This window comes from Ursus americanus, chromosome 8, assembly GCF_024610735.1.
Source record: "Ursus americanus isolate L20-20 chromosome 8, mUrsAme1.1.p, whole genome shotgun sequence".
NCBI lineage: Eukaryota > Metazoa > Chordata > Mammalia > Carnivora > Ursidae > Ursus > Ursus americanus.
The window spans coordinates 4,710,101-4,734,235 of NC_142134.1; the positions used below are offsets into that span (position 1 = coordinate 4,710,101).

A 24,135-nucleotide genomic window follows, 5' to 3' on the forward strand; every position below is an offset into this window, starting at 1 on the left:
TGAGATCGATTGGATACTGCAGGGTTTTGAAGTAGTGTTCATTTTTGACCCCATGTGCTCCTTTTTAGTGACTGTATGTAAAAGTTTATTTAAAGTGTTAAGGTCTTAAGTCTTTGAAAAGTGCCCTTTTATACTTCAAGTCAACGCGGTAAGGATTCTAAAAGGGCTTCTATTTTGAAACAAACAGATATGTTTCTTAGAGTGTAACTTTGGAGAAAGAGGGATGGAATATTTTATTCCTATGAAAAGTTTTATTACCAGAACTCATCTGATTTGAGATGAAAGAAAAAGAAAATGCATAGATTCTGAGGCAAGCAGAAAGCCTACCATGTATCTAGGAGAGATTTTGAAATCTTTCTGGATCGCCCTGAATTCGTTTGAAACGCAATGCAGAATTTGGATTTAATGTAAGAACAAGGGGAAGAACCCATTTAATCAGCCTTGGGAGTGAAAGATGGCAGTGAGTAGAGAATCCTTCCCTACCTGCGAGACGTCTCTATGCTAGCTTACCCAGAGCATGTGGGTGATTCGAGTGAGAACCCACATGCCTCCCTCTGCCCTCAACCTCCTCTTGTCATCTCAGAGCCTCTTCTCTCTGCCCTCAAGTGTGGTTTCAGTATGACTAGGGAATAGACACTAAAAATATTTCTGGAATGACGTGACCCACTCTCGCCCCATTCAGGAAAGGGACAAGGCTTCACGAGAAACAGCACATGCTTTCCTTTCATTTCTGGAAGTCCCTGGGTCGACCTACAGATGCTGCTCCTTCCGTGGCCGATGGCATTCCGACTCCTCGCCGCCGACGGTGCCAGGCAAACAACTGGACCCCACAGCTCAGCCACGGGAAGCCGGCCACAGTCTCGGCCGGAGCAGCAGCCCCCGGGCCCCAGACCACCCCTGCCGCCCCTTCCGGGAGCCTTCCCACCTCCCTCGGGCTTGTCGCGGCCCCGCCACAGGGGCTGAAGGACTGGGACGTGGTGGCCGCAACGGCCGTGGTGCCTACGGCCTTGGGCCCGCTCCAGGCACGTGGGGCCCTGCTTCGTGCCACTCTGCAGCCCCTGCAGGGCCAGGGAGGGACCCGGGCCAGCCCCGGCGCCGCTCACCGCTGTCTCCTCCTGTCGCTGCAGCTTAGGCCGGGGCTCGGCGTGGAAGCCGCCACTCCTGAGCCCGGGCCGCAGGCCAGCCCGAGGGAGGTGGGCGGCCGGGCGAGCGGAGCGCCGGAGAGCCCGCAGCCCAAGCAGCAGCTGCGGCCGCGGCCCAGGCCGCCGGCCTCCTCCCAGCGAGAAGCGAAATACGTGGAGATGTGTGCTTCCGCCGCCGCCCAGGGGGAGAGGCCCCGCGCCCCGCCACTCGCTCTGGAGCAGCGCCCGGGGCCGCGGAGGGCCCCCCGCAGCCCCGAAGAGGAAGCCCGAGAGGAGCCCAGCGGCCAGGGGAGCAAGGCTCCCACCCCCCCGAAGACTCTTGCTTCCTCGGAACTCTCCAGATCCCAGCTCGCCCGCCCCGAGGAGGGCAGCGACTGCTCCTCCTCCTCCTCCTGCTCCTCGTCGCCAGGGGCCCGAGCAGAAGCAGGCGGCCTTTCCAAGATGGAGGACACCGCCACATCAGCGGGGGCTCTGGCCACCTCGTCCTCGTCTCTAGGCTTTGAGAGTGACAGCGGTGAGAGCGCTGTGCGCTGCCCGCCCAGGGGAGGAGGAGGGGGAGGAGGGGCAGGAAGAGGGGGAGAAGGGGGAGATGGAACGGAGTGCAGGGACATTATTGCCAAGGCTCGGGGCAGCAGGGATCCCCCCCAAAATGAGGAGGCTCACTACATCACCACCCACGAGATCCAGCTGAGCGAGGTGGAGCAGGACATGGATTTTGATGTGGGACTGTCCTCCCGCTGGGATTTCGAGGACAACAACGTGATCTACTCATTCGTGGACTACGCTTCCTTTGGTGGCAGCGACGAGACCCCGGGGGACGTCACCACCCCGACCGAAGAGGACGACGACAACAGCTGCTACCTCAGCACCACTCCCAGCACCCAAGCCACCCGGACTCCGAGCCCCACCAGCAGTGACCCGGCCCGCCCCAGCGCAGACGGCAGCGGTCGCCACACCAGCAGCACGGAAGTGGGCAGCGGCCCCTCGGACAGCGACCCCACTCCCCCACCCACTGGGCCTGGCACTGCCACCCTGAGTGAGCCCTTGCCGGAGCCCCCGGAGGCAGCTTCAGGGGCAGCAGCCGCCGCGGCAAGCAGCTGTGGGAGTGCAGCAAGCCAGATCCTCCTATCAATCAAACCGACTTCCCGGGCTATAAATGAGCCTAGCAACGTGCGTGCAAAGCAAAACATTATTTATGCTGCCAAGCATGAAGGCGACATGAGCCTCCGCGTCTCTACAGCTGCTGAACACAATTCAAGTTCACTGAAGCAAGACCCGGCTGCAGCCGTGGCTCAGGACCATGCAAAGAAATTCATCGCCGTCCCTGCTCGCCTGCAAACCCGCTGCGGGGCCATCCGGGCGAAGGAGCTGGTGGACTACTCCAGCGGGGCCTCCAGTGCCGTGAGTGAACTGGACGATGCGGACAAGGAGGTGCGCAACCTGACCTCCCGGGCCTTCCGGAGCCTCGCCTACCCTTACTTTGAGGCCCTGAACATCAGCTCCCGGGAGTCCTCCACCCTCTCCGAAGTCGGCTTTGGGCGGTGGTCGACCTTCCTGGATTTAAAATGTGGAGGCGTCGGAGCCAGGGTGGAGCAGAGCCTCCTCAGGGGCAGTGCGGCCTCGGTGGCCGCAGGTCTGAGGAAGGGCGGTGGGGCCAGGACGACGGCCGACCAGCTCTACATCCAGTCCAAGAAGTCCCAGACCAAAGCCCTGGAGTTCGTGGTCAGCAAAGTCGAGGGGGAAATCAAACATGTGGAGACGCCTCTGTGTTTCCAGAAGCAGGTCCAGACAGGCTCCCGCGTGGTCACCCTTCTCGAGCCCCTGAACTTTCGAAGCGAGAGCAAAGCCAGCTCAGCCACTGGGCCCTGCAGAACGGCCAGAGGCTCGGGCAAGGGCCCCGGGTCCGTGTGCACAGACGATGGCTCCGAGGCCTCTGAGAGCAGCAAGCCTGCGTCCCTCGCCAACGGCCCCCAGAAGAAGTCCAGGTTTGCTTCCAGTCTGCTCAAAAATGTCATCTCCAAGAAGATGCAGCGGGAACATGAGTTCAAAATGGAGAGGGGAGAAGTCACAGACACATCCCACCATAACCTCTGCAGCACCTCCAAGGAGACCGAGGGCCCGGCCCGAGCGGAGAAGCAGCGCGAGAGGGGTCTGCAGAGGCAGACTTCTCGCCACTCAGAGGCCGGCTCCGAGTACACGGTGGTCAGCGTGTCCGACGCCGCTGCGGAGGGCTCTGCGGCCGAGTCGAAGTCGCCGATTTTCAAAGCCAGTGCTCCTCGGGAGAGCAATGCAGTCTCGGGCCGACACTTCTCGGGCGGACACACCGAAGAAGTCTGTGAAATTAAAAAGAGCGCATCGGAGACCGTCAAAGGCATCTTCCTCCGTAGTCAGAACAGTGCATTCCGCTCCTGGAAGGAAAAGGAGGCCGAGAAGCGGGAAGAAAAGGCCCCCATTGGGAAGCTGAAGATTCCCAAAGGGGGCGACTGGAGGGCTGATCTTGGAGAGATCTCTGCCAGCAAGTCCACCATCATGTCGCGCCTCTTTGTCCCCAACATCCAGCAGACCCCCAAGGACAAGCAGCCGGGGAAGCAGGCTACCAAGTACCCTGCTGCCCAAGCCACCTCCACGGCAGTGATCCGGCCCAAGGCTCCCGAAATCAAGATCCGGCTGGGGAGTGTGCAACAGCCAAGCTCGGACTTCAACATTGCCAAATTGCTCACGCCCAAATTGGCCAGTGGCAGCGCCTCTAACCTCTTCAAGACCGTTGAGGACAACAGCAGGGCTCAGCAGAAGCTCTTCCGGGGAGACAACCTGGACAAAGTGCCCCAGTTCCAGGTGAGAGACGTCAGAGACAAGTCCAAGGCCCAAGGTCCCCTCCACCAGGTGAGAGATGTCAGGAAACTAATCAAAGGGTCAGGGGACAGCAGTGACAAGGGCAGCGTTACCCCAGAGCAGGGGCTGACCGGGCCCAAACCCAGGCAGCTGGCCGCTGCAGGGGGCGGATCCAGATCCCTTTCCCCCATAGTGATTACGTGCCAGGCGGTGGTGAACCAGAGGGAAGAGACCATGGACCGGGAGCCGAGGGAGAACGTAGGCAAAGGTGGCAGCGGCAGGTTCTTGAATTCGTCCTCACCAGAAGGGACAGTCTTGGTTCATAGGGCATCTGGCAGGCTGCCTGTGGCCACCATTGCCCCCAATAAGCCTGAGCAGGGCTCCTACCTGCCGGTGCTCAAGATCGTCTCCAAGGCTTCTGCTCAGAAGACCCCGGAGAAGGCCAAGGAGGAGGAGGTCAAGGAGGAAGGGAAAGGCCCAAAGCCGTCTCGGAATGCCCTGGAGAAGCTGACGGCCGCCGTGAGGTCCATGGAAGAGCTGTACAGCTTCAATAGGAACGAGTGGAAGCGCAAAAGTGACCCTTTGCCCATGATGATGGACAGCCATGTCCTGTCGCTCATTGCCAGTGAGGAGAGGGAAGGGGCTGCGGGTGCTGAGGGGGACCCGGACAAGCTGGCCAAACGACTGAGTGAGCTGGAGGAGCGGGGCACCGGCAACAAAGGCGGCGTGGTGCTACGTGGGGGCCCCGTGGAGCGTCTGCAGCGGCGAAACTCCAACCCCAGCGCTGAGAGTGTGTCCGCCAGGGCAGCCGCCTTTGAGAACCTGGCCAGGGAGAGGCCACGATCCCTCTATATTCCCCCAGTCCACAAGGATGTGGAGAGAACCCAGCCCCTGCAGCCCCTCCCACCACTCCCCAGCAACCGAAACGTGTTCATGGTGAGCGCCAGCAGCACCCAGAAAACAGGGGGTGTCGCTGGCAAGTTCCCCCAAGGGCCTTCTCCAGAGAGTCCTTCCGCAGCAAAAGGCATCAAATCCCAGGGACTCCGGTCCCTCAAGATCTCTCCGGCCACACGGGCACCTCCTGATGAGGTGACCAATAGGAAAAATGGCAGCAATTTGGAAAAGAATAATAGTGACTGTGAGAATTACCTGTCCATCCCCCTTAAAGGAAGCTCTACAGCCGGAGAGCTTCCAGGCAGACCGGGGGCTGGGAGGGAGGGGCCCCCAGCCTCCTCAGCAGCCACTCTCTGCAGCTTGCCCCCCCTGAGTGCCCGCAGCCAGGTCCCTAGTAGTCCCAAAGGCTCTCAGGTCAGTGGAACCAGCCGGCCAGCTTGGCGTACCAAACCCGAGAACCCCAGGGGGACAGTGGCTGCCCCCACAGGGCCACAGAGCCCTGAGCATCTCCCCACTGCCATCTACCACCAGCAGCCGCTGCCCTTCACTCTGCAGGGAGCCCAGGCCCAGGTCCTCTGCTTCTCCCCACCCAGCATGCCTGCCCCAGCACCTGCAGGCCCAGCTTCAGTCCCCGCAGACCCCTTCCAGCAGCCACAGCCCCAGCAGACCCAGCGCAAGATGCTCCTGGATGTGACGACCGGCCAGTACTATCTGGTGGACACACCAGTACAACCCATGACCCGAAGACTGTTTGACCCTGAGACGGGGCAGTATGTGGATGTGCCCATGACCTCCCAGCAGCAGGCTGTGGCTCCCATGTCCCTCCCTGTGCCTCCCTTGGCCCTGAGTCCTGGGGCCTATGGACCCACCTACATGATCTACCCTGGGTTTCTGCCCACGGTGCTGCCCACCAGTGCCCTGCAGCCCACGCCAATTGCTCACACTCCAGCGGGTAGCGAGCTCTCCTCCATGGCAACAGAGCCCCCCAGCAAAGAGGCAGCTGCAACATTCACCGAGGCCCCGTACTTCATGGCCTCTGGTCAGTCTTCTGCTTCCTCTTCCTCCTCGGCCCCGGCAGCCACATCCCAGCTCGTGGGGGCCAAAGGCTTCGCCCAGCTGCACGGCAAGCCTGTCATCAGCATCACTTCGCAACCCCTGGGGCCGAGGATCATTGCCCCCCCTTCCTTTGATGGCACCACCATGAGCTTTGTGGTGGAACACAGATGAAGAGCGGTCACCAGAAAGCAGAAGGGAGCAGCTGCTGGTGAGTGAGTGTTACTTTGGTAATCAGTTTTCAGGGCTTAGGAGCAATCCTATTGCTTTGTGTCTGAAGTGGCAGAGGAGGCTGTCTGTACAAAGGGGCATTTGGGGAGAACAGAACAAAACCCCAACCAAATGATGAAGGAGCTAATTTTCTTGCCAAGTTTCCTCCTCCTCCCACTCCTCCATCCCCGCAGCCGACCTCCCCCCATTGACCTTTTTGAGCTGCCTGAGTGTTTTTTCCCACCGGTGAGTGAGTAGGAGGGACGTGAACCTAGATCTGTCAGGCTAGCCTTCGGTGAAGGTTGGCAAGGGAAAGAAAGGAAAACCCGGTCTGGATTTTGCGTCATGAGCTTCGCTCTTTCCCGGCAGCCCCAGTGACAGAAGGCACGAATATCCCGAGGGATCACTGGGAACACCGTTACTCTAGTTTCCCCTCGCAAGAAGGGGGAATCACACTGACATTTTCTTGTTAGGAGGTTTTCTAAAATCTGTAGAAAGGCTTCTCTCCCTCCACCACATCTTTCTCTTGACATTTCTTATACAAAGGGACTGTATTTTTTAAGCTCTTGTTTTTCTGTTTCCAATTAGAGTACTCTCTCCGAGGGCGAGTTCAAGGTCTTTAATATACCTTACACACGCACACACACACACACACACAAACACACGCACGCGCTTGACCACCACGAAAAGGGGGAGATCCTCCAGCTGCAATGGCTGCTTGGATGGGCTGCTGGGTTTGATCCAGTCTGATCAGACTGAATCCACTATGCCGGGCTGCTAATCCCTGTAAGATGCTCCTTGTCATGTCTGCATTCTCTCCCTTCAGAAAGTAATCAACCTTCACTTGCACCCCTTTAAAAGAAATCAGATAAAGTAGATTCCTAACACCCAAATCAAGCCACCTTCACAGACTGGCATTCTTGCTGTAAATACAGTCCTGGAACTTGATAGGAGAAGTGAGTTTGGCTTGTCTGAACCAGGACACTTCAGGTCAAACACGTAAGACAGGCAACCTTCAGATAGGAGCACAGAGGTGTCAGCAGTGTAGGGACAAATCTGTCCCCTCATTTTCCTGTTCTCTTCAAATTAGAATGTGTTGGCCTCATATATGCTTCTAGGACTTTCACTTTTCGGTAGGATCTTACTGAACCACGAAGGGAGCTGGAGTTCCTTTCTGAACTAAAAGGAACAGAAGAACATTGTTTCTTCGTGCAATAAAAGAGCCTTAAATGAGGAAGTGGGATCATTGAATTAGAGTCATAGCTTGGTCTCCTCACCAGCTGTGTGTTCATGGGCATATACACTCCCTGAGACTCATGACACTCATGCCAATAGTATGACATCAGAGTATATCGCAAAGTATAAAACCTTTGCCAAATTCAGGGACTATTACTATGCATTATGTTTATTAGACTCGTAGACATTAGGCCACTGTTCAAAAATCCTTGGGTCTTGCTCTAAATATTCAAATGAGAGCCCAAGCCTCATTTTCCTTGCACTCTAGAAATAGATCATTTGAATTCTTCCTAAGAGTTTGCAACCGGTGGTGTATGACAATCGCAAAGAGGGAGTGTGGGGATTAAAGGTAAATAATGCATCTTTCATTCAATGTAAAAAAAATCCAATATGCATATGGAAGAGGCTCTGAATTAGACATTTAGGTTTGCAGAAAGAAAAGAGTAGCTTCTAGACAAAGATATTGTAATCTTCCGGACAGGTGGTATGTTTACCTAAAGCTATTTTGGGGCAGCTAATCCCATGAGGCCTCTGTGGGAGCCGTGGAGGTGCAGAAGCGAGGGGAGGAGAGGACAGGGCACAGAGGAGGGAGCAAACGGGCACACACTTGTATGCTGTCCCTCTAGCAGCGGCTTTTGGCTTTTCTCCTGTCTGCTGAGTCTGGAGAGATTAGGCATGGAGCTGTTGCCGTCAGACACAAATATAAATCCAAATTGTGAGTGTTCAAGGTTTGAACAGTAACGTTTTTTTTAAGTTTTTCCCCTTTGAAAGCACAGCCTTTTATTTGAGTCCGCAGCCCTGAAGATAGAAGTACAAAAGCTGACTTGTCAATTGAAGACCAGTCGGGAACTGACGATGAGCGCTTTGTATGCAGGCAAAAATCTAGTACCCAAACTCACATTACTAACTAAAATCCCTCAAAACTCACCTTCCTGAGAGTTCTATGCCACTTTCCAAAGAAAGTCAGATACATTAAAAAAAATAAAGTGTGCAGTTCCTTCTCTTGTGTGCAAAATCTGGTAAACATTGGTCAGACATGTAAAAATAAAAAATCACACTGTCCACACTCGTTGACCGACGGACGCCCCTAGGGATGGTGAGGGTGGGAAGTCTTGGAAGCTGCTTTCACGTCAAGATCTCCTTTGGACACCAGGCTGACTTCAGAGACCTTTCTTGAGGTAGGGTAGGAGTTTCTGTGCCCCTTTCAACTGAGAAGTCACACCAGTGATTTGCTCCAATCACAACATTTCACGGAGAAGAAAACTAGGGCTTAGACTGGAATGGCTTTGCCACAGTGCTCAGGGGATGAGGTAAGCCAGTACCTGCAGAAGGGGCTCTTGGACCCCAGGCCACACTGTGCGCCTCTTGGTGGGAGGCCTGGGGCAAAGGAAGGATGGCAGAGAAGCATAATGAGCTCTGTATGGCGGCCAGCACACCTGGCTCTCCTGCTTGCCTCTCCAGACGTTTGTATAAAATGAATGAAATGCGCTCATTCCCTCATTCATCCAAAGAACACGAATTACATGTTTACACTCCACCAGCCACGGTGTACTATGCGGCGAGGCTGACCACTCACGGGGGACCCCGTATGGTCCCACAGGCCAAGAACCCGCATGCCAGCGGGAGGACACAGACCCGTACACGCAGACCTGTGAGACCAGGATTCAAGTCCTGTCTTAACCTTTAAGATTCCTTCCAGCTCAAATAATAAGTATTTCATCGTCTATTTTTAGCTGCACGTTGTAACAGGGAGCTTTGCTCTCTCCCCCTGTGTATATCTGAGCGTAACCAGCTGCTGTGATCTCTCTCTGATTATGAGGTTATGAATTTCCCTTTGGTTCAGCTTTCACAGGGGTCTTGCTGCTTCTTGCCTCCCTGGGGTCCATGTGGCAGCATTCCTCAAACTTTGCCAGGTCACAGCCCAGCTAAGAAGATAATCAGCAATATTATTTCCTTTATCCTTCCTTAGTAATGATGTCACACATTGTGGCCAATGGAGGCAGCTCACAGCCGGTGGCCCAGCGGCCGGTAGTCACAACGGGAGCCCTGGACGTGACACGCCAGTGTGCTAGGCACACCGGTTGCCAAACTTCGCCGTTTTCTCCTTTTTTGTCAGGACTTTTCTGTTTTAGGCCTTTGTTGTTTGTGGACTTTGGGTTGAAAGTCCCTTTTCCGCAGGATTTTTGATGCCTTTTCTGATGAGATTATTTTTGGTTGAGTTTTCTGTCATTTTGATACATGTAGCTGTATTTTTCCTTCCCCAACATGTTCACACTCATGCTTTCTCCTGCCCACCCACTTCGATGCCAAAGTTTTGTTTTAATACGTTTGTTGAGGGGGCGCCTGGGAGGCTCAGCTGGTTAAGCATATGCCTTCAGCTCAGGTCATGATCTCAGGGTCCTGGAATCGAGTCCTTCATCAGGCTCCCTGCTCGAAGGGGAGCCGGCTTCTCCCTCTCCCTTTGCCCCTCCCCCTGCGCACAAACTTTCCTTCAGACTTGGTCACAAATGCCATTTGCGGGGGCATAAAGAGAAAATAAATACGTAATAATAACAAGAGAAGACTGTAATGGGCACCACGCCTGCCCCACGGTGGGTCACGCAATTGTTTTGTTTCATTGAATGTCTGGTGTTTTCCCTGTAAGGCTTGATCCACTAGTCGTTTCATTTCGGAGTGTGCTTCATGTTACTCCTACACCTTGGACTCTCTTCCTTGCCTCCTCCGGGTTCTTTCCACCCCCTCAATGGAGCCCCACACAGCAGCAGCTGAGGTGGAAAGAGAGTGGGGCTGGGCGCAGGGGCAGCCCTCCAGGGCTCCTCAGAACATCGAACCGTGTCACTGGCATTCAGATTGCTGGAAGGGAGGAAGGGGAGGGGCTGGGGTAACCGGGTGATGGTAGTAAGGAGGGCACGTGATGGGACGAGCACTGGGTGTTATACTCGACTCATGAATCACTGAACACGACATCAAAAACTAATGATGGCTAATTGAATTTAAATAAATTTCAAATAAAGAAATAAATAATAAAACAAAGTAACACTGCAGGAGGAAATTGGGGCTCAGAGAGGTTAAGTGACCCTTTTTACGTCACAGTGTCCCTGCGGGCAGAGTTGGGACTCAAAACCCGAATTATCCGATGCCAGGATCTCTTCCCAGCTGGCTTCTTTCCTGCTCTTCATTTCACCTCTTCTCTTCCCCTTGGAGGCCTCTCCTCTTTGGTGGCCATCCTTCCTGCTGTCTGTCCCACCCGTTCACTCCCCATCCCTTTCTTCCCTTCCCATAGGTTTGCGAATTTAGTTTTCACTGATTTTTGCTTTTCTGTGTTTTGCTTGGCGATTTCATTCCCTTTTACGGTCTCTGTTTTCCCATCCGCTTCCGGCTGACTTGGTGTGATGCCCCACCTTGCTTCTTCCCGCTCCTCAGCTTTTCCTTCCTGCGGTTTGTTCGCATCACCCGCTGGGGGGAAGGACAGGTGCGCCTGTGCGTTCTCAGTGGCTTCGTGCGGGAGGCCAGGGCGCAGGGCTGCAGGCTGCAAGCCTGACACTTCGTGCATTCTGTAATTACACTCCTGAATCACTTCGCTTATTTCTACTCCCCCCTCATTTAGCTGTAGCTTCCTCTCTCGGTTATCTATAGCTGCTCTTTTATTATCTTCCTCATGTCTTGTTCGCCTTTTCTCCCGTTTTCTTGTCTTCGATTCTAGCTTCCCTCCAGCTTACACGTGTGTGTCCTTCTCTGCAATTGGATTGCCTTTATATTTTCTTCTCTACTGTCTATAAAATTAATAATAAATGAAAAATAATAGCTAATGGGAATTAATCATTGATTATATATCAAGACTTAATATCATGCCATTTGATTCTTAAAGTAAGTAGGTACTATTTCTAATTCCTGTTTGACCGATGAAAAAATGACATGTCCCAGATGAACAGGTCAGCTGCAGTCCAGGCCCTTCCAGCTCTGTGGCCCACCCTCTCCTGGGTGACCCCTCTATGCCTGCTTCTTTTGCTCTTGGGTCCCCATGCCTCAGTTTCTTGTGGCGAATTGTCCCTCTTCCCTTCCCTGGGAAAAGGGGGAGGAGAATCAGGTAACAAACTGACCCGAATCTGGCAGTGTCTAGCAACTACTAAGTCTCCATGTTAGCGGTCCTTAGTTATTTGAACATCTTATGCCTCAAAGAGAATTCAAGGCAGGTTCAGAACTTGTAGGGGTGGCTGTGGCTGCCAGTGGGCGGGGGTAGGGAGGTATTGTGGTACGTGGGCAGGGGTGGGTGTGGGGTGCCCACATGAGTTAATGGGTTCATGCGTTGTAATTGAAGGGGAACTGTGGGGCTTTGACTAAAGGCCAAGCATATGCACCTTGAAGTCAGGCAGCTCTGGCTCAAATTCTCATGCTCGTATTACTTTCGGCAGGTGACTTTTCTTGTCTAGGCCTTGATCTCTTCAACTGTAAAATGGAAATACGTTGTGACAGTGTTGTGAAGATTGAGTTCTAAAACCAGTACGAAAGACCTAGCAAACAGCTATGAACGTCCTGAATGCCTCAGAAGCCCCTCATCCTTGAGGGCCCCTCCCCGGAGCAGGAGGTTTCCAGGGCACCCAGCATCAGGGGTCTGCGTTCAGGATCACTGTGTATTTCCCCCAACTGAAGGCAGTGCTCACAGCCCCGCGGTCGCCTCTGAGCTGGCTTATCTCTTGGGGAGGCCAGTTGGCTGTGGGTCAGGGTACTCTAGGACCAAGGCCTTCCAGAATGTTATATAACTCTGGATATGGCTGGCCAGCCGCATGTAGATTCGCCTCTCTGTCTGGGCACAGGTCTGCATGGGGCAAGGGAAAATCTGACCCAGCATCCCTGCGGAAGTCTGTCATGTGTTCTGGTCCTATAATCACAGGAAGTCATCCAGGCCAAACCGCCTGGTGACACAGTGTCATCACCCCTCTCCTCTTTACTGGCTTCTTCATGATCTTCTGGTAGGTTAAACTGGTGGTTTTGTTATTTTACCCTTAATAGGAGTCGGAGCAACTTTATTATTTCCAGAATTTCAAGTAAAAGTCCTCTGAAGTTAATGTAAGCAGACCCAGTGTCCTGGGAATGAATGGGAAGGCAATATCTGGACTGTGGGTCCCGGAAATGATCCTAGTAGATTGTATAACTAGATTTCTCCTTCACTTCTCAGACTGTTCTCACCGTCCCGTAGTTCACCTCCTGCCCCATTCCACCCTTGTCAGCAACCCCCCAACTACCACCCTATGTCCTTCTCACCCTGCTCAGGGAATCTTTGCAAAATCTTGCCTCATGATGGGCTCAGCCTGAGCTGATCTTGTTGTCAGATCCTTGGGTCCTTGAATCTGAAATTATTCTTCTTAGTTTTCTATTTTCTTCTCCTCTGCTTGTAATTATATTTTCTTGTCTGGTTGCTGCTTTATATGTCCTAAGGTTCAAAAACTTAAATTTAGCAAATGAGAAGTGTTCAAACCTACCACAACCCCTTTCATCTTGAAGGTCAGTCCTCAATATAAAATACAGAAGAATAAAATAAACAAACGTGAGATATATACGTATGAAATCATAACTATTCTTTTTTTTAAAGATTTTATTTATTTATTTATTTGAGAGAGAGTGCTGGCACATATGAAAAAGAGCATGGTGGGGAGGGGCAGAGGGAGAGAGAGAAGTAGGCTCCCCGCTAAGCAGGGAGCCCCACATGGGCTCAGGGCTCAATCCCACCACCCTGGGATCATGACCTGAGCCGAAGGCAAACACTTAACCAACTGAGCCACCCAGGTGTCTTCATAATCATAATTATTCTTATAGACTTTTTTTTCTTACGTGTTTAACACAGGTCAGTTCTTACATGACAGGAATAAAATATCCATTGCCGAGCTACTCTGATTGCATAGAATTGATTAGATAGCTATTGTTTGATACTACTCAGAGGTTATTTTCCACATGATAGAATCTTCTTAATCCCTGACAAATATTACCTGTAGGACACTCTACTTCTGTCTTCATAATATTGTGTTCAAATATCAACTCTCAAATGTTAAAAAAAATTTTTTTAGGCAAAGTGTTAGTAAATATACTGTATAGAGAGAGCTCGACAGGGCTCGTTTTCAGTTTGAACTTGTCAGTGCTTGTGATCGAATGGATTTAAGTAAGTTACAGGGTCTAGTCAGTATATCTCATTTCCATCAAAAGGCACTGTATGGAATTCGACACTATTTAAGTTGTGATCATTCACTTTTAAGAATTCTCTGTATAGAGTTTACTCCCTTAACTAGATTACTATCTCATGATAAATTTCAAATATTTCTCCTTAGCTTACATATCATTTCTGCATGTTTTAGGAACATATCTATTACACCGTTTCATCTCTGCTAGGGATGATTTCAATGAAACTAAACATTTAACTCTAAAATCATCTTCAAACAGTTGATTGGATTTAATTCAAGCTTCAAAGAGAGGTTCCACTCTGGGCACTTTCTTGAAGTCAGTTTAATGTCTAAATAAGTTCAGAAACACATTTGCCAAACACATTTGAAAATGTGAACTTCATCATTAGTAATGTTGAAATTAGCCAAATAGTTAAATAAAATGTGTCCTGACATTTTGCTTGCTTGTTGAGAAGTGAGATTTACTTTTAGAACTAATGATCTTCTCTTCGACTATGTTTGTTCATAGGAGCAAGACAGAAGATGGACTGTTCTGTAATCCGAAGTTTGCGTTGTAACAGCACTAAGAAGTCAGCTGAAAAGCTTCCTCTACATGTGTTATTCTTAGTTTTTGCTTCTTATAAACCAAGTGTGTAAGTTTCTATATTTTCCCGAACAGCCCTGTTGAGACAGTTTGTGTTATTTTAGTGTTACGAAGCTGAGTGAATGGTTGCGGTTTTCCCCTGTGAAACGATTTCTTTTTATACTTTAATACAGAAGATAAGCTTTCTCTTCATCTTTCCCTCCTGTACTTGTGACTAGGCCAGCCATCCCTTAAGTGTTCTCATAGTTCAATCCAAACATACGACAGAACGAGATTGTTCAGAAAGCCTGCTGGCGGATCAATGATTCGGATCGCGGATCTCCCTAGAGGTCTCGGATTAGCAGACAGAGTTGGAACACGGGTCCGATTTTAAATACCACGGGTCTGCATTTTGAATCATATACCAGCCGAGCCTAGTCATTCCCTTGGTTATGTTCTCCTTGTTCTTTTATTGGGTTTAGCATGATTTCACATGTGATTGTGAAAGCTAGTGGTTTTAACTCTTGGGCTTTGTTTTCATTTTCCCATTTGTACAACGCCACGACGCTATCTGTTGCCTTAAAGTAGAATGGCTTGAAATACCGAAGAGCCAGTGATTGCGTTTAAAATTAAGTTCTTAGTCTCAGAAAGGTATAGAATACCTCTTTGCCTCTAGGAATCCAACCTTTGTTGTGAGTGGATAGCCTCTGTTTGTCTTCCTCAGTGAGTCCCTCCCTCTGGAGTTGCTTGCCCCTCTCTCACGGATTGTTTGGAGTCTGAGGAGCGACCTGTTTGGGGCAGTAGAGTGAAATGTAAACTGATTCAGCGGCTCTGATGCTCTCCAGCCCCAGCCCTACCGGAAGCAACAACCTGGGATCGCATCACTTGCTCCTTATGGGCTTACGAGGTGTCAAGGTGTCGAGAATCCAAATCACAGAATCTTTCAGCGACTTTCAATACTGCCTCGGTTGTAACTCGATTCTGAAGGTTATTTTAGTGAGTGTTCACAGAGAGTCTTGAAGAGTTGTTTGAACAGATAAATATTTAGATTGTCATCATTAATAAGTGTGTCAACATATATTCGAAAAATGATACGTTGAAATATTTCTTTTAAAGAGAATAACTTGAAGGTTCTCTCAGACTTTCTTTAAGGAATCTCCTCTTATCTATTTATTTATTCGAAGACAAGGCATCCTGGTGAATTTCTTTTAGATCCTTTATGATTTTAATGATCATCAGTCTTTGGTTTCTGCTTAAAATTTTTTCTCGAAGCCACAGCATTTTATGCTACTCACAACTGAGATGTGAGTAAAAACCCGAGACTGATTTTTGTATGATTTACATAATCTCATTACTTTGTAGTTAGGCTTCCCATATCAGACTCCTTTAGGAAAAATAACTTAATTTCACTTTCAGGGCCTTCCTTAAAGGGATCTTGTTCTAAAAAGAAATACTGTTGGATAGAAGAAAGGGTTTAAGGCAGGAGTAGTCCGCTCTGGTCGCAATTCAATCAATGCACTGATGAGCCATGAAATGAAGCACGAAATATAAAACAGCCTCCGTGCATAGACGAGATGCCTTTGTCCTGTACTGGGGAAAGCCTTGTCCTTGGCCACGGAGGTCCTCTCACCCAGGTACAGCAGCAGCTTTGCCCCAGAACTGACTTAATTTTTCACCACTGGAGAGCTTCTCTGACAGCATCAGCCATTCCTTATTCTCTGTAGAGATTGGCTGGGTATGAGCTCACTGAATATTACAAGAAGAACGTGCAATCAATTTCAGAGCGCTCCAACCTGTAACATTCAAAGCAGCACCATGAATTCTCAAGTGTTTGAACACATCTGGCAAAGCCGATCTAGGATCTGGGGGGAGCTGGTACCAGAATTGACAAGACTTAAAAAACCGTGGGTGACTTTTAGGAAAAGGCTAACATGATCATACCGGGTGAGTATCGTCGGTGACCGTATGGAGTAACCGACTGCTTGCCAGGTCTTCAGAAAGAGAGACATTCTTTCCCCGGCAAATGTGGTAGAGTGCTCACCTACCAAGGGCCTGGGACCCCATAAGCTATTTCTCATTATTTATCACCAGCAGATCTGAGCCTTAAATTCCGGGTAAACTAGTACAGAAACTAGGAAAGAAAAGAGAACTTTTCACTTGTCAGCTCTATCAGAGAGGCCACATCCTCTAAGAAGCTGTCAAGGATATAGTAAATGTCCAGGTGGTTAAAACTGTAACTCTGAACATAATATTCTATGAATGCCATGTTGTTGAGTGATAATTTTATGGTTCTCTGTTTCATCCAACCAAAAACCAGACCAACGCTGCTGGCCATTTACTATCTCAAGTGATAGGGAGGAACATTTTTAAAGACATGAGGTAAATCCAAATCCTTATTTTCAGTGCTTTTTTTTTTAAAGATGTTATTTATTTATTTGACAGAGAGAGAGCGAGCACAAGCAGCGGGAGCAGCAGGCAGAGGGAGAGGGAGAAGCAGGCTCACCTTGAGCAGGGAGCCCGACGGGGGCTCGATCCCAGGACCCTGGGATCATGACGTGAGCTGAATCAGACGCTTAACCAACTGAGCCACCCAGGTGCCCCTGTTTTCAGTGTTTTATTATTTCTCGAGGTTGCCTTGCTATTTGAATGAAGTGGTTGTGCCCTTCCCATTTCAACCAAAGTTAAGTGGAATAAAATAAGAGTCTATGAAGCCTTCTTATCCATAAAGCTATTACCCTGACACTGTCCCTGTAGTTACTGGACTACTCTTTTATGTTTTATGTACCAAAACCATTGATAAAGCACGTGGCATTTCCTAAATAGTGCCTCGCACCGGAGTCGAACTAGAATTGTACAGTCCGGTTTTTGCCATTTCCTCTCAGGGTTACGTGTGTGACTCAGTATTCCAGAGGAACCACAGGGCGTCGTCTGTAGAAACCCTCGACCCGTTTCCTCTTTCCCCCTGTTGGTTAAATGGTCAGGTTGAAATAGGCTCCATTTGAGTCGTTTCTGGAAAACTGAATGCATTTGTAACCAGTATGAAAACTTTAATCCACTAGAATATGTTTTCTTAGCACTCGCTGAAATTGCCCTCAGGATTAAGTGAAGCCCAAATATGCCATTACTGACTTAATATATAGGCTCTCTGTGTGTCCATATACGTCTCTATGCATTTGCGTGTACGTGGCTGTCTATACACCACTGAGTAGATAAGCTAAACCAAATTACACTTTGACAGCTTTGTGACAAATCTCAAATGTTAGCACACATTTCAAATTCATCCTTATAACACTAGGAACTATCTAGTGATACAAATTTCTTGATTTCAGATTTGACTTTATCATTCTTGCCTCTTAAAGAGATTTCATGCATTTTAATTCTGTTCATACTTCATAGAAATGAAGTCTGTGTTTGCTACAAATTGAATGCTCATGCTACCTGAATAATACTTTGGACTGCAGGACAGTATTAATTCTTAAGTAGATTGACTATATAATCTCATGATAAGTATATATATATGTGCATGAGAAAACACATTCAGTAATAGTCTCTGTGTTTAAAAACTATCATGGTATACATTTTCCTACGTGGTGCTTAAGGAGTTTCATTCTACAGTTTACAAGGTGTAGGTTTGCACCCCAAATTCTCAGGGTATACTATTTTACCCAAATACTTGAAAGAAAAAGGTGCCCTGTATTTTATCAGTACTGTTGAGGGGAAAAATTATGTGTAGGCTTGTTTTAGAAAACTACTTATAAAAATCAAATTCATAAACTACGTTAGGCTTTTTCATAATTTCTAAGAAGCTAAACAGATAGCTATGATATATATTTCAAGAGACTGTTTCTATATTCTTACCTAACTTCTGGGTCCTAAGTAGACCTCACAGGTGCATAAAATCATTAATAAAGCATGTAGCATTTGCTAAATTGTACCTCGAGCTTGAATCTAATCAGAATTGCAGCCTCTGGTGCTCTGGAAAGAGACACATCCATCTGTGGCACGTGCGACTACAAGGCCCAGAGGAAGAGTCTGCAAATTGGACTCACGTGTATGCCCCGTGTCTCAGAAGAGAACTGAGCGTTCCGGCAGTGTTTGTAAGCTGTTAACATTCTCGTTTCGTGGTGCGACTAGAGCGTATTATTAGATTTGTTCCTATTTAATTCAAGATGGTGCAGAACAACACACACACACACACACACACACACACACAAACAACACGTCTAATTTGATTTCTTTTTTTTAAGTTTCACAATTACTTTTTACAAGCTAGTGTTAACGGCAGAGTCCTTGCCAGGGCTCCCTGAGATCACCTGTCCTACCGGATCTGTGCTCTAGCAGCTGGTCCGTTCTTTTTCTCCCTCTCTGAGGATGTGGGTTCTGTATTTATATGCAAGTCATATTATTGTATAGTAAAGACGGTGGTGGCAGAAAAGAATGTGAAGACTGCGGAAGTTGTGTCCCAAGCAGAGGAGAGGACATCGTGTGGTAAATGGAGAAAGACATTGGGTAATGCCGAATTGTACCCCCGCCTATGAAAAAAGCCAGAGGTAAATGGAAAGAATGTGAACGTTAAAACTGCTCTCAAGACAGACATCTTGGTGGAGAAGTTCCTACCTGAGGTCTGATTCAATTATAAGACACAGTGAGCTTGGCCAATGGGACTGTGAAATCAGCCCAGCAGCTCTGAGAGTTACATTATCGGTGTATTGCAGACGGAGAAAACTTCTTAGACAAGGACTCTGTGAGACTGGCCTACTTACCTTTAACTGCGGCATCCGTAAGTGATTGTGCAATCTTGTGTAATGGTCTTTTATTTTGATTCTTTTGAAAAAAAATGTTTTGTTGTTGTTGTTTTTCCAGTAAAAGTAACTGCGAAGAAAACATGCCCTGTTTGTCTCTATTTTGACTCAAAAAACAAACTGTGGACATTTTGACTTTTTTCCGTGTTCTGATTTAAATCCTGCACTTAACTAAAACCCTCTGTTGTAATGGCTCACATCCAGGTTGCATTGGTTTCCGATTGCCGCGGTAACCGCAAGCTTCGTGGCTCCGGACCCCACGAGTGTGTTATCTGACGCCTGCGACATGGGGAGTCTGGCATGGGTCTCTCCCTGTGCCCGGCCGGCGGGAGGAATCTACGTGCTTGCACCAGTAAGCAGCATGGTGAGGGGCACCTGCCACGGTGTGCGATGCTCCAGCGACACCAGAGGCCAGCCCGGACAAGTGTCCCTGGGGGCCCACACAGAGGCCCGGAGAGGAATTGTGCTTCTCCCCCTCAAAGCACAAACACTAGAGGCATGTATTTTGGAGCCCCGGTGCACGGTGAGAATCAATTCTGGAACGTGCCCCATAAGTCAACCGCTAGTCAACTGAAGTCACTCTAAACCTTAAGATCGAAGCCCCCCAAAGACTGGAGCCCACATTCCACAAAGAGCGACATCCAGGATCCCTCACATATGTCCAGGGGCTGGGGGTTAGGGGTGAGAGAGAGTGGAGGACAGTTACAAACCTTATGTGTTCCTGAGTCACCTCTGGCTTCTGGCTCTTGTTTCCAGTGAATTCTCAAATTGCATTCTCCATTTGCCTCAAGTGTTCACCGTGTTACTCGGCCCCGCGTTGTCTGCAGACTTGAAGGCAGTACCCTCATCAGATCCTGAGCAGTCCAGACTGGAAACTAGACATGCAGCAGGATGGGGGGGGAAGGGTTAGGGTGCGTGGGATGGAGTTGAGGAGGTGCTCCGTCATGGCAGCCGCTGCCTTAGCAAACACCTTAAACCTGAACCACGGTATCTCCGTTCCAGGTCATCTCTGGCATCTCTGGCGCTAGATAATTTCACAGGCCGTTCAGTTCATTTATCCTTCGGCCACTCTCCCTATGTCTACAGCCCTCTCCCTCCCTTCCTCCTCTGCTTCCTCTGCTCCTCAGCTTGCTGCCTTAGAACCGTCCAATAGCCTGTTATCTCCTACACAGAGCCGTTGAGCCACCGACGGGAGCCCCGCTAATGCAGACCCACTGCAGTGTGTGCAGATAACCGTGTACACCCCCTGTTTTAGTTGTATACGGCTAACAGTCCGCCCCCAAACAGGGGCTGAAAAACCACAAAAACCATTTGTTTGGCTCAGGAATCTGTAATTTGGGCAGGGCTCAGCACGGCAGGGCTGGGTCTGCCTTACCCAGCAGCTGCAGTAGGGACCGGAGAATCTGCTTCCCAGGTGGCTTACTCACATGGCCGCAAAGCTGATGCTGTCAGCTGGGTGTTCATCTGGGGCCTCAGTTCCTCTTCCGGGGGGGGAGGGGCTCTCCATGGGCTGCTTGGGCTTCCTCAAAACATGGTGGCTGAGTTCCAACAATGAGCATCTCAACAGACAGTAGCAGATGCTGCCAGTTCTCAAGGCCTGAATTTATATATAGTGACATGGCATCACTTTCTCCACACTTGATTTGACACGCAAATGCAGAATCCAGATTTAATGGGCTGGAACACAGATTGCACTTTTCTTGACAGGAAGAGGGTCAACTAATTTGGGGACATGTTTTAAGGCCAGCATGCTCATTAAGGTGTGGTTTTAAATGGATACTTTCTTTTAAAGGAATTCTAAAGTTGGTTCTCAGGTTAGTAAAGGCTCAGTCAAAGATTCCAGAAAAAAATCTAGAGTGAGAGTGGCCTGTACAAGGTTTAGTGGGCACGCCTTTTTGTGTGTGCTGAGTATATGTTGGAGTCTCATAGGGAAGAAATCACTGTTGCATTTCTAGTGTGGAGGGAATCAATGTCCTTTAGGAATGAATGAATGAATGCCTACTGTATGCCAGGTGCAGTGATTCATGAAGAGGTTAGGATTTCAGGAAGCCTGTAAATATGGTGAGAATGCCTGATATGCTGATGAAGCTATCTGGTCTAAGCCTTGTCAAAGGCATGGGGACTGAAAGAGGAAACTGGCTACCAGCCACAAAGAAGAGATCCATGCCAACGCCCCAGCATGGGGCAGGCAACGAGCAGAGGGCTAGGTGTGAAGAGAGTCGGGAAAACCAGAGCGATAGCAGGAGACCAAAAGTGAAGAAACTGCATAGTTGTGCAGAGGGCAGGGAGCTACTGAGGGGATAGTATACCCACACTAAAGGGGATAGGGAGAAGCAGCCCGGCCCAAGCCCTTCGATAGGAAGCTTATCCGACAGAAGTGCTGAGAAAAGGTAGTCATCAAAGACAGAGCCAAAACTAGTATTTCTTTCTGCCCCTTGAAGTTACAACCTTGATCAGCAGATTGTCCCTCAAGTGTAGTCTCCTCTGAACGCTTACGTATTTCAGTACCACCAGATACGGAATAAGAACAGGGTTCATTATATACATACGTACATGCACACACAAACCCACACTAGAAATACAGTGTTGCGGAATAACATTATTGGATTATACGTATTTTTAGAATGTGAGAATTATAAGGAGATACTATGTATTACCTCTAGCCCGAGGTTAGCATTCGGGAAATATTAACTACTACAATACGCATCTCCCTTGCAGCTTTTCTGCTTCTGAAAAATTCAAATTCACTGCTATACAGGTTGCTTAAAAATACTCAGACCATTTATTGGGACACATTCTACTTATAAAAATAAAGGATGTTCTTGGAAGGAAATTTAGAAAATGTTAGAATATTCTAGAAACTGACTAGTCGGGAAAATTTGTAATCACCCAGAGCTACCCACTACACAAGTTGTCCTCTAGAAATAAATACTTGTAAGCATACTTGATACTTTACATGCCATTTTATAGTCTACTTTTTTGCCTCATGAAACTATTAACCTACCTCCTTATCTTCCTATATTTTTAGGGGACTAATTTTTAACAGCTGTATCTTACTTCCTCATATGGCTGTATCATAACATGTCTTTAAGTACTTAGTTTTTAGTTTTGGATTATGAAAATGATGCTTCAATGAACCTCGTTGAACACAAAGTTTTCCAAACATCTCTGATTATTTCCTTGAACTAAAGTCCAAGCCTTCTAAGTGCAATTACCAAATAAAAAGGCCATGAGTGTTGTTAAAACTTGTGACGCATGGGATTTTGAAATGTTTTCCTGCCTCCTATATCCCAAGTCTGCCGCCCCCAAACATGCACGCACGCCATCTAGAAACTTCATCTTTTAGTATTCGTTTAAAATTATCCCCAAGATGGAGGGGTGAGAGGCTCCTAATGATTTGCTGAAATACATTTTCAGTGTAGAAACTACAAACTCTTACACACACACACACACACGCACACAGACACACACAGAGTTTACAAACATGAGGAGAGATCACGGTTTCACTTGATTTTAAATCTCTTCCTCTTTCTCTGAGCAAGGATCTCAAAGGGCAGCCCCCGTACCAACAGCGTGGGCTTCAGCTGGCAGCCGTCACCTGTTTTCAGAGCAAATTCTCTACCTACGTCAGGCCCAGTGACTCTGAAATGGGCAGGGATGGGCAGCATCTGTGTTTTAAGAACCCTCCAGGTGATTATCACGCACACAACGTTGGGCACCGCTGCTCCGGACTCCAGTTCACCGGCGAGCACAGGCTGACCGCTTGGAAGGAAGCAAGACGGTTGATGCCGCTGCTAGAAAGCCCTGCTTGAGTCATCGAGTCAGCATACCGGCCCCCAGGAAAATATTCCCTTTGAGAGCCTCCTTTTCCTCAATGATTTTTTTTTTCTAACAGAGACAATGAACATCTGCTTCGGGGTTTTTGTGAACATTTAAAAAAGATCGTACTTAAGAAATATTGCTTTCCTTCCTTGTTGGCAGAGTTAATCTAGCCTTTATTTTTTGCTCTTTGTTTTATGTGTTGTTGTTTTTGAGGGGAGTGTCAGAGCACTGGGCCATGAAAGGGGAGTAAATTGATTTGTTCCGGAGGATCTGATGGCAATCTATCCACACAGATGGCTCTTTGGCCATCCTGAAAGCAGTGGGAACATCCGGAAAGTTACAAATGCGCTGACATCGTAGGGACGAGCTCAGTAGTTACCGCACATCACACACGGTGTGGAGGACACTGAGGACTGCAGAGAGGGTCCTGAGCTTGAGAAGCTCACACTTTATTTGGGAAAATAAGATTTACATAATGAAAGTAATTTTTTAATAACATGAGACAATGAAGAAGGGCAGTCACCCAAGTCGCTACGGTTAATTCCCAAGCGGGTGGTATGCGTAATAAGCGTACCTGGGAAGCAGGTGTCTCAGCAGCTGGCAGCCTCCGTGTGCAGGAGATGTGGTGGGAGCTGGGCTTGCTCGGATTCCTTTGGGCAGAAGGCAGAGGGAAGAACAAGAGCAGAGGAGCTGAAACAGTTGAATGTTGGTGTGTTCAGAGCGTGCCCGCTACAGAAACAGAAGGGGTATTGCTCATGAAGAGTAGTGCACGTGAGGCTGCAATGAAATGTTGACCTGAGTGTGGAGGGGGAATGGATTTCCAGGCTTAGGGGCTCAGACAGGACCCACCTCCTTTCTGGTAAACGTCAGTTTGCTCTCCATAGTTTAGAGTGTGTCTTAGTTCGGCGCTCTCTCTTTTTCTCCCACCTTTGCTTGTTTGTTTTGTTTCTTAAATTCCACCTATGAATGAAATCATATAGTATATGTCTTTCTCTGACTTATTTTGCTTAGCACAATGCTTTCTAGCTCATCCACGTCATTACAAATGATAAGATTTCATTCTTTTTTATGACTAAGTAATATTCCAGTGTGTATGTGTGTGTGTGTCTGTCTGTGTGTGTACCACTTCTTCTTTATCCGTTCATCAATCAACAGACACTTGGCCTAGTTCCATAATTTGGCTATTGTAGATAATGTTGCTATAAACATCGGGGTGCATGTATCCCTTTGAATTGGCATTTTTGTATCCTTTGGGTAAGTACCTAGTACTGTGATTGCTGGATGGTAGGATAGTTCTATTTTTAACTTTTTGAAGAAACTCCATGCTGTTTTCCAGACTGGCTGTGCCAGTTTGCATTCCCACCAACAGTGCGAAAGAGTTCCCCATTCTCCACATCCTCACCACACCT

At 48.7% G+C, this 24,135-nt stretch overlaps 1 protein-coding gene across 1 annotated transcript; it reads left to right on the top strand.

The window, feature by feature from the left end:
* Window positions 1–632: 632 nt before the first annotated feature.
* On the top strand, window positions 633–18,988 carry C8H4orf54 (chromosome 8 C4orf54 homolog). The gene is made up of 2 exons (XM_045792412.2): window positions 633–6,132; window positions 14,049–18,988. Exon 1 carries the CDS (start codon window positions 714–716, stop codon window positions 6,093–6,095), a length of 5,382 nt encoding a protein of 1,793 aa, XP_045648368.2. The 5' UTR covers window positions 633–713; the 3' UTR covers window positions 6,096–6,132; window positions 14,049–18,988.
* The last annotated feature ends 5,147 nt before the right edge of the window (window positions 18,989–24,135 follow it).